The 10,536-nt window shown below is 52.3% G+C and overlaps 1 protein-coding gene across 2 annotated transcripts; it reads right to left on the bottom strand.

Annotated features, from left to right (window-relative positions):
* Positions 1-389: 389 nt before the first annotated feature.
* On the bottom strand, positions 390-10,461 carry ATXN1L (ataxin 1 like). 2 transcript variants are annotated; one of them, XM_074286052.1, is made up of 3 exons: positions 10,306-10,461; positions 8,856-8,923; positions 390-7,560 (listed from the first exon to the last, which is right to left on the bottom strand). In XM_074286052.1, the coding sequence occupies exon 3, from the start codon at positions 7,438-7,440 to the stop codon at positions 5,353-5,355; it is 2,088 nt and encodes a 695-aa protein (XP_074142153.1). In that variant the 5' UTR covers positions 7,441-7,560; positions 8,856-8,923; positions 10,306-10,461; the 3' UTR covers positions 390-5,352. The 2 variants fall into 2 exon arrangements, with proteins under 2 accessions (XP_074142153.1, XP_074142152.1); XM_074286051.1 differs by having other exon boundaries at positions 390-7,557.
* Between the last annotated feature and the right edge of the window lie 75 nt (positions 10,462-10,536).

Genomic DNA, 10,536 nt, shown 5'->3' with positions numbered 1-10,536 from the left:
GGCAACAGTACAAATCTGGAGATCATCCGCCCAGAAAACTTAGCACCTGTTGCAGGGGCTGCTTGCTTGTGACTGACAGTGTATGTCCATTAATTAGCTATTACTGGTAGCAGATCATGCTAGAAGCAACACTGGTGGCTGACAGATAAGTATCCCCTGAAAAGTCCCCTTCTCAAACCAAGTAGAGGCATCGAGGAAAGGAAGAGCAGCAAATAAATACAACTATGGGTCCCTATGGCTACTGTTCTGTCCCCTGGGATCTTCATCAGAACTGGTCAGCAGACGAGGGATTTCAGAATGATCTGCTCAGAGCTCTGAGAAGCCACAGACGAGCTCGTGCTCCCGCAACCTTGGGGCCGAGATAGGAAGAAGGCGCAAACACCAAAAGGAAAAGCTATTAGTTTATATAGAGATATATAGATATTGATATATACTGTGTTTACATAGTCCACAAGTTAAATGCAGGTATCCATAAGAAGAGCATTAACAATAAAAATACAATCTGTGTAGCCAAGTACAGAGACTTAAAATGGTAAAACAGCAAAAAGGATTTCACAAAAGGTACAAATATACAGTACAAATTGATTTATTTAAAACAGTTACAAAAAAGCACAACAAAATAGATTATCCTTAGAATTATTAATGCTTTGTTAAAGATCAGGTAGGATTAGAGGGTAAGAAACAGTATTGGGTGGGGGGAGCACCTGACTAGTTCTAAGGCTTTAGATACAATGCAGTTGGTTACATGTTAATTCAGCCATTACATAATGGGGATTATAGTTGAGGGATCGGTAATTTATCTACAGGGAACTCCTACCTAAAACAGATCCAGCCGGGCCTCTCTAGGTTTGGCCTTCCTTCCTCCTGGATGACATTCCCTTCCTTCCCTATCCCATCTTCATCCCTCTCCTTGCCCCCCACCCCCTTAAGGTGCTGTACAAGCGGAGCTGTGTGCCCCACCGCAGCTGGGATGTACACTGGTTTGGCTACCAGGAAGGTGGCTGGGGACCAGCCCTGTGACAAGACTCCAGATGTGCTACGATCCTCTCCCCAACACGATATGCGGTCTCCTTGAGGCAACACAGGGAGTCAGGGGCCGCTCTCACTCCCTGCTGCCAACTCCCTGTCTCCCCCCCATCCCCCCAGGCAGCTTCCATTGAAGAAATCTCAGTCCCTATGACAGCCAGAAAGATGCAAATGCTTGTGGGTTTGACACTGAGTAAAGGCACAAGGGCCCCTGCGTCATGCACACCGCAGGCAGGGACCCGACTTGAGGCCACTGTCACCGCTGGGGGTTGCAGCTGACATGGCTTTGGGATTACATGGACTTGGGAGTTCTCTAACTACCAGGAAGAATCTGGGTTCAAGGGGAAGGGGGGGGGGGAACAAAACGAAAAAAGCCTTTTTTAGTGTGAAAAGTGCATTGAATTACAACTGCTCCTGCTAGGGAAGCTCAGCAGGGCAAACTGCACCCTTGTCCCCTCCAGAGCCTGCAAGTGAGGAGCGCCCCAGCTCCGCTGTGCTCATAGACTAAGCCTGTGGGCCACAGCTGACAGCTCCAGAACCATATGCTCGGTTTATTATTGCATAAGGAGAGAGGCCTGCCCAAGCCCAGGGATTGGAGGGTTGCAGGCCTCCCCCAGTCCCTTCTCATCCCCATCCAAGGTGAACAGGGTTCAGCCCTCCATTGTAGTGTTTATTACTACAGTTTTTCTCATCTGGAAAGTATTGCAGCTTCAGTATGAATAGGCATTCCCCTAGGAGGGCCAGGAAGTCTCCCTAAAACTTGCCACTTTTTCCATTTTTAGCCAATCCTTCCAGGCTCTCCAAGGTCAGTTAATTTTGTAGTCTTTTCTCCAATGGCCTCTGAGCACTTTTACACTCCAGTATGATCTCCCAGCTCTTCTCAATCTGCCTGCTGTTAGGCCATAGCATTCTGCACTCTGTACAGCCCGAAGGGTTTCTGCTACCCTCAAAGTCTTCGCGCTGGTACAAATGCAACCAAAGTGCCTTTGGAGACCCAAGCGCTTCGGCCCTCTCCCACCACTAGGCTGGCTCTAAGGGTCTGGTAGGAGGGAGGCCTCTGAGGATGGGGATGTAGGCCTTAGCTTCTGACTCCCCTTTATTACCTTCAAAATCAGGTCACTAAAAAAATCAGAAAGGTTAAGACGTCAATAGAAGAGAACATATCTGCGCGCACAACCAACTTATTTATGCTAAAGGTGAACGGCAAAGAGATGCTTGGAGCTATCTATGGGTCTGATAAGTGCCTGAGTCTCCTACTCTCCCATTCACTCATCCTGAAATTATTCCTAATTATTCTGTTTTAACCAGACAAAACGGACCACTCTTGGTAGTAATCTTGGCCTAATGGGGGCAAAGACAGGGCACTACTGTTTTCTCTGCAGCCTGAGTTTAAAGTATTTGGCCAAGGGGACAGAAAGGTCTGGGGAAAAAGCAGCAAAGCAGGAAGCAAGCAGGAGGCAGGACCCAGGGTAGACTGCCTCAGCGACCAAGCAGCATTGGGAGCACCGCGACTACTCGAAATCAGCCTGGTGCCTCTTGTGCTTTGGAATGGGGTCTCAGAAAGGAGCACTGGGGATCCAAAGTCAGGACAGTGGTGGATCATCACCTCAATATTCTCCTCATAATGGCTTCTCCACCCAATGGAGAGCCTGCCAGCCATCACAGCAGCCTCTGAAGTCACCTTCCTCCCCCACCTGCACTTCTCTCACAAAGCTCCACAACTTAACACGAGACCTCTGGTCCTGCAATCCTCTTCCTAGCCCATGGACCATGACTTCCTTTACAAATTACTCCTTCAGTTCCTCCTCCACCCCATGCCACAGTCTGAGAGGAAGAATGGCTGAGGGCCACTGAATAAAGGCCCACCAAGGGCCTGAGACCTTCCTCCAAGACACCCGAGTGTCCGAGGTGTGCATGGCACTGGGCTGGGTGCCATACAGCCTGAAAACCCCGTTTTACCCAAAAGCAGCAGAGAGGGCAGAGCACAGGAGAGGAGGGTGCCGCTGGCTGGAGGGGCATAAAATGGCCCCCTTCTTCCAAGTGCAACCCGCTCAGGGAACCTGCCTCATTGAAGGGACCAATGATGCCTTCTCAAGCCCTTTCAGCCTACAGTGCATTATTCTATGGTAATAAGCTTTCCAACAAAGAAAACTATTGCTGAGAAACCTGTGCAAGTGAAGTTCCCTGGACACCATCTAATCGGAACAACTGAAAAGTGGTGTCTTCTCCCAAGGTTCCATGATCAGAGGGAATTCATCAGACCACCTCCAGGCCCCAACTTGAGGAAACAAGCAAGGAAAAGCAGCACTTAGGGAGACATGGGGGACTGAAAAGAGGCAGGCAGAGATCTCAAATGCAGTACCAATGTCCAGTGTTCACCAGACACGGTTAGCATTTGGTTCTTATTACAGCTAGCAACTCAAGGGACTGGGCTCCAGTCTGGCAGATGGGGCTTCCCAAAGTGACCAGAGAGCTACCCCCCAAAAGGAAACTCTGGAGTGTACAACTGTCAGACAACAACACATCAAGGCTTTGGTCACTCCACTCTCCTGTGTTCTCTCTGGCTGGCCATTGTCAGAATGTCCCCCGGGAGGTAGGTAATATTCATCCCCATCTGGCTGTTGGGGAGAAAGTGAGACAGAGAGGTCATAGCACTTGCTAATGTCACTAAGAAAAAAAGCTGAGATCAGCCCTTGGGAATTCATGGATTCGATCCTGAGCCGAGCCATTTCCACAAAATACATGCTACCTCCTGGTCAGAACCAGAATCTGTAACCAAGGAGAAGCCAAAGCAGAGTTAGGTGACACTGCCCTGAGTTACCTTAAATAAACTAAAATAAACTCATCCACCTTCCGGCGGCTCTTGGAAGAGCCTGGCTGAAGCTAAAAGTTGCGGGCATAGCAACCTGGGGCTTCCACATTGGGAGGAGGCCAAGCAAGAATACCTGCATTTTAAAAATACCCTTCCATAAGGAACTGGCCACAACTGAGGCCAGAAGACATTAGGTATTGGAATATGTACATCAAGACAATGATCTTCAACCTTAAAGCCCTTCTTCATTAGTGTGGTGGATGGCGAGAGGAAGCCTGACTAAGGGATGAGAGCAGCAAATCCTGGCACCCATCTGGGGGATGGGATCTAGCTGGCTGCTTAGCAGCAGAAAGGGTCACCATGCTCACGGAGTCCCAGGGGATTTAGGAAATGGAAAGAAAAGTCAAAGATCATCAGAGGGGAAACCCAGAGTCCCTGGAAAATTAGTGGCCTTAGAAGTGATGGATAAAAATTTTAAGATGAAATCAGTGAAGTTAGGAAGAGGCCCAAATGGAAAACTTCTGCCCAAAGATAGTACGGAGACGTGGAAGTGCAGGCACTTGGGCACACTTGCAGAGAAAGGAGAGGGAATGCAGGCGTCTAAGCAAAGCATTGATATACAAATGTTTCAAGGACTTTCCATTTCTGATTTAGGAATTCAGATGACTTTGAACTAGTCATAAATGATCTAAGCAGGTTGGACTTTTGAGCCCTGTGGATATCCATAGGCTCCATCTACTTCCCTAAAAAACTTTCCTCTCATGTCCTCCAGTTGCCAGCTCTCTGCCAGGCTGGATTCTTAACAATCCCTTCCTTCTTAATCCTAGAGGTGGCTAAATTTCTCTCCAGCCCTGAATGTTGCTGCATGCCTTGTAAAATAGGACAGTGAAAACAGATGGGGGAGGAGGAAGATGATGAGGTCTAAATACAAGCCTGTAGAGGAGACAGTGTTCCTTGCCCACAAACCCAAAGATGACCATCTGTAACAAAATTACCCTTTAAAGTGCACATCTCTCAAATGAAGGGCTCTGGGGTAGGAGCCTCTTATTCCAAAGAGGGGGGTCTCCCCTGCCCCCACCCCCAAAAGAGAAAAGAAAAAACTCCAGACAGTTTAACTGCTGCTACTCTAAGCTGTGTGTGGATCATAGTTTTTGGCTCTTACTTTATGGCCCTCCCTCTGCCCCCCACCCCCACCCCCGGCTCCTGATGCTCAGACCTCTCTAGTGCAAGGGGTGGGCAAGGGCAGAGGAGGTGCCAGGGCTTGGGGTACTCTGATTCTCACCTAGACTGGCACCTCTGCCCTCTCCCCACCCTCACTTCTCAACCCAAGCATTTTCCGGGGCCATCCCAGAAGAATGCCAAGAGCTGCGTGAGGCTAATGTCTCTCCTCCCTCCCCAAATTCCCCTGGCTAAGAGAGTGGATTAATGCCTCAGCGTGTGCAAATTCTCCACCTGCTCACGATGAGACCCAGCTCTGGACTAAAACTCCCATCCTGGCATGGGGGGGAGAGAGTTCATTTTCCTGCATTAGAACGCCCTTCAATGGAGAGTTTCACCTCCTGTGGAATGAAAGAGGGACGGAGCAGAGTGGCCCGTGCTTCCTCTCCCTGCAGACTGTATCTTTGGAAGCCCGTGGCTGGCCAGCAGGACTGAGCTCCAGGCTCAGGCTGGGAGGGCTCCACCGGGTGGGAGCTCGGGGCCAGGGCCCCCTCTCCTGAAGGCTGGCTCTTCCTGTCACTGTCAGATGGCTCTCTGGATCCCAAGACTGTCCTCTCAGGCCTCTCTTGAGAGGGACCCCACTGGTCTGGGGGAGGGAAGCCAGCCTGAGAAATCGAGTTACTGTTCAAGCTCTGTAAACTGATAGAGATGCAGACATCTCCCACCTGCAGCCGGTGGCAAGGCAGAGAGAAGAGCTGCGCTGTCCGCCCCGGGCTGCAGGAGGACCATCCCTGGCCATACACAAAGAAAGGGTGTTCGGGGGGCACGTCGATGCTTACTTTGCTCTGTTGCTCCCCGACCACAAAATGCAGCATGACAAAGCCAGGCCACTGGCTCTCCTGAATGTCCACCACGGTGCTGGAGTCAATCTTCAGTCCTCCACTCACCTCTGCACTGCGCACAAAGTCTTGGGTCTGCAGATCCTCGACCCGCTTCAACTCTCCTGTGGCCAATTGGATGATGGCTCCTTTCATGAAGTGAGAGGGCAAGTGGGAAGAAGTGCTAGGGGGCGGGCTCGGCTCCTTGTTGGGGAAGGGAGCTCGCATCTGCATATCCAGATTTGATGTTACTAGGATCTCTGACCCCACAGAGAGCAGGCCCTGCTCAGTGCCCACAGGCACCAAATTGCCATTGGCTATAACCATCGCTTTGGGTAAAGGTCTATGCTTTGCCAGCTCTTGAGGAGGCTGGGTGTAGAGGCCAGGGGCCTGACTTTTCTCTGCCATTTCAACTGGATTCCTAGCCAAGCCTCTGCCCTCCTGATGGTCAGGGGCGTGATGGGATAAATTGAGGGGGCTGGGCTCATCTTGCCTCTGAGCTGCCCCCACTCGATAGTCCTGAGACACTAAGGTTCCGACCACTCTCTGCACCTCGAGGTCGGTCTCCGGAGTCCCTCGGTGTGCCGGCACCACCACCTCCATCCGTGGAGTCTGAGAACCTGAAAACAAGTGTCCGTCGACCACACATTCCACCACCGTGCCTGGTCCCTGGCCGTCGTCCTTGCCCCCGGGAGGGTCCGTGCCTTCACTTTCCCGTCTCACTGCACTCCGTTCCATGTGTCTCTGTCCGCCATTGGGAGTAGTCACATCCAGAACAGGCTGGACCTCATGTAGTGCAGGGGCCGAATCGGGGCTTGCTCCGGATGGAGGGAGTTCATGTGTCGTATAGCCAGCGGGGAGCCGAGACATCTGGTAGTAAATGGGCACTCGGCCTGGAGTGAGGTCCACTGGCTGAGTGCCCGAGTGATGCTGCAGCTGAGCCGGGGGGGAAGTGGCAGCAGGGACTTTGCTGAACGTGTGGGCTGGAGATGTGGGCTGGGGGGGAGGGGTGGCCCCTTCTGCCAGGAGTGAGGTGTATGGCACAAAGTGAGGGACGTGAGAGGTCGTGAGGTTGGCAGAAGGTGAGAGCAGAGGACCAGGGAGGAAATTGGGTGGCATGGCATAGGGCATCGTGTAAGGAGGTCCGATGAACTGCAGAGAAGTGGGGGGAAGCTGAGCATAATGGATGGGGGGATAGTGGATTCCTGGATGCTGAATCAGTGATGATGCTACATTAAAGGCAGAGGGCAGGGGACTCATGTTCACCACAGGATGGAGGCCAGTTGGGGAAAACGTGGCTGGTGGCACAGCCACCTTGTACAGCATACCATACTGGTCCACGGTCAGACCAGCGAGGGCCTCCACGCCATCACCGCCGACGCTCTGTCTTACTCCGGCCTGGGTCTGCCCAGTCACCACCACCCCCCGACACCAATCAGAAGCATCGCTAGAGGGTGTGTGGTTGGTGGAGCAGCTGGTGGTCCTCCCCATCTCCTCGCTGGTCACAGGGAGGTCTCGTTTCTTTGGTGGAAGGCATTCCTGACTCCTCTCATGAACAGGTTTCATATTGCTTTGTAGTATTCCCAGAGCCCGGAGGGGGTCGGCTTGCTTCTGGGGACATCAGAACAGACTTCTCTGTGATTTCCTTGTACCCCCTTCCACTGCTGACTGGGGCACCCACATCTGCTGGGGAACAAATCAAAGGCACAGAGAAATAACCTGGGGGTGGGATCCACATGCAAACAAAGGGTTGGTTCACCAAGCAGAAGGAAATAGCAAGCCTGAGCCCAGGGAAGTCTCTGAGAGAGGAGAGATGTAGGTGAAAGGGACAAAGCACACGGCAGAGAAAAATGAGAAAAGGACAAATAAACGCCAAGAGGGCCTAGCCAGGACATACAGAAAAACCACAAAGCAAAAAGAGCTCTGAGGAAAAAAAACAGTCACTACATCAATAATCTGTGGGCACCACTCCTCTGAGGAGACCAACAGCTCCACTGCAGTCACGTCGCCAAAGATGACCTCGATTGTTCCCAGCTCAGATTCCCCATCTGTGGGGACTCACACACAGAATCTTTATTGCTGACCCTCTTTCCTTAAACCGCTCTCCTTTCTGTTTTCATACACTAATGTGTCATCTTCCTCACTTAATCCTATGATCTCATCCTCACTTCCTCTCCCTTCTCTTATTTGGTTTATGACTTCACCTATCTCTTTTCCCTTCTTCCCCCCCCTCCTGGCTTGTATCACTCCCCAATGATCACCACTCCCCAGGTCTTCTAGTCTACTGTCTTACTGTTACCTTTTCTCCCATATGTGAAAGTTCCTGAGTTAGCTTTCAAATGCCGTCAACTAGGTTCTAAAAAACTGTCATTTCTCATTATGAATCAGAGCAGAATTGGTTCCATATGTCACTTATATTTGCTTCTTTTCATCCTCAAAAGGTGGCCCAATCTGACCTTGATTGGGCTAAAAGATTATAGTTCCCGTTCAGGTAAAAGCAATTTTTCCCCTTCCATTTGACTACCACCCTCCTCCCCCTGAATACTGATCAGCAATATTTTATCATCTGTAATTCTTGATTCTTTTACCTTTGCTTTTTCTTCATGTTGTCAATGGTTCCTTTTCCTTGGAACTTTTAAAATTTATTAATTTATGCTCCCTTGCTAAAGTACTTGTCCCCTTTTAGAATCATAGATTTATTTTCTCAATTAAAAAAAAAAAAAAAAAAAAAAAAGCCTTTCCCCCTTTTTCCTTAATTACCGTTCATAAGCACTTTTGGCCATGATTAATCAGAATCTTTTTTTGGCTTGGAAGCCCTTCTTATGTAGTTTACTACCTATTCCTTTTAACTAATCTTCAGCATTCAGCACATATTAGTGGAGGAGGAAGAGAGCTGTATGTTGGGCTCTCTGCAGCTTTCCTCCTCTTACCCCCTGGATGCTATTCTGCAAAGAACCCACAGAGACGCTCATTTTTATTACCTGAGCTTCCATCAATGCTTCTGGGCAACTGTAATATGAAGCAGTCTCCTCCCGACTGACTTAGTAGCCTGGAAAAAGGAAACAGGAGAGGAGAAAAGAATGAATAGGATACTTTCATTTCTGACTCTTCCAAAAACCATGTGAGAAGAGGGAATGAGAGAGAGACAAAACGCGAATTCTGCAGGTCTTTTAAGCAGCAACTAGGCGATGCAGCTACATAATCTGTTTAAAAAAAAAAAAAAAAAAAAAGTCATTTTTTAATCTTATGTGACTTAAGGCCGTAAAACCAGCCCGGAGTCTAATTTCACCGTCTCCACAACGTGATAGCCTTCTCGATTCCTCCTGCTCAGACCTATTACTTCCTCTCGGTTTCCATTTATATTCAGCATAAATATTCAGCTGGAGCCAGGAATAAATAGCACAGCTCCTCTAAGCCTTTGAGCAAGTAAAACGGCGAGAAAGATCAATTGCGGGCCTTCCCCTTTGCCTGAGCTGCTGACAGCTAAGGCCCGGAGGTCGTTTGAGTAAGAGAGACACGGGAGAAGAGAACTAGTAATATTTCTGGGGCACAAAAGGAGGCCAGGAGGGAATCAAGTCACTCAAGAGGAGCTTTACTGGGATTCCAACCGGAGACGTGGGCCCCCAGCCAGCCAGCGTCGCCTACTGCACCCCAGCCGGGGCGGACAGCGTCAGAGAACCCTCGGTCTGCGGCGGAGGAAGCCCGGCACCCTCTGCCCCCCGCCCCCGCAGCCCAAGCGCGGCCGACAAAGCCCGTGGGCCTCTCAGTGCGAGGCCGGTGCCGGCTCGGGGCCGAAGTCTCCACTAAAAGGGGCAAGCGGCCCCGAAAGCCCGATTTCACGCTGCGGAGTCCCGAGTCACAGCGGCGGAAAAAGCCAGGGCACTTCTGGTCCGGCTGCGACCCCCGGGGGGGCCGAACTCCCCGCACCTGCCTTTCCGTCCCGGAGCGCCGAGCCCCAGCGTCCGGACGCCCCGGGAGTCGGCGTTCACCGGGACGAGGTCCGGCCGGGGGAGAAGAGCCCGAGAGCACGAAACAGCCCCGTCGGGACGAGGCCTCCGGGACGAGCCGCGGGAAAGCTCGGAGCTCCCGCCCCGGCCCGGGGAAGCGTTTGCTCCGAGGTCTCGCCTCCCCGCGGCCCGGGCACCCCGGGGCTCCCCGCCAGGGCCGCGCGGACTCAGAAACGACGGGGGATGGGTTTAAATTTCCGGAGGAGAGCGAGCCGCAAGAGGAACCTCAGAGGGAGGGGCGCCCCGCTTCCTCGTTTGAGGGTCCACGGCGCGCGGGGGGAGGCTGGCGCTCACGGGGAGTAGAGGGTGGGGGGTCAGGGGGAGGTCCCGCTGAGGGGGCACCCAGAACGGGGGATCCCCCCGAGCCCCGGCCTGGGCCACAGCAGAGCCCGAAGGGGCTACGGCCACTTGCGAAGAGACTTACCGGCCCATCTCACGGCGCTTTCTTGGCTCCTCCCGCTGGTGTCAGGGCCGTGGCCTGAGGAGCCGCCGGCGCCGCCGCCGCCGCCGCCATCCCGGGCCCCGGAGCCGCCCCACACCCAGCGCCCAGAGCCCAGCGCCCCCAGCCTGGCGCCTGAAGATGGCGTCACCGCATCCTGCCCTCGGCGCTCGGAGATGGCGTCAGAGCGGCGGGGGGGGGGGAGGGGGCGGGAGG

The sequence above is a fragment of the Sminthopsis crassicaudata genome, chromosome 2, assembly GCF_048593235.1.
Source record: "Sminthopsis crassicaudata isolate SCR6 chromosome 2, ASM4859323v1, whole genome shotgun sequence".
Classification (NCBI taxonomy): Eukaryota; Metazoa; Chordata; class Mammalia; order Dasyuromorphia; family Dasyuridae; genus Sminthopsis; species Sminthopsis crassicaudata.
The sequence above is the reverse complement of the archived record's forward strand: the minus strand, read 5'-3'. Positions and strand labels throughout refer to the sequence as shown.

Coding starts and splice junctions, on each gene's coding strand:
- ATXN1L (XM_074286052.1), bottom strand. CDS start 7,440: ATGAAACCTGTTCATGAGAGGAGTCAGGAATGCCTTCCACCAAAGAAA.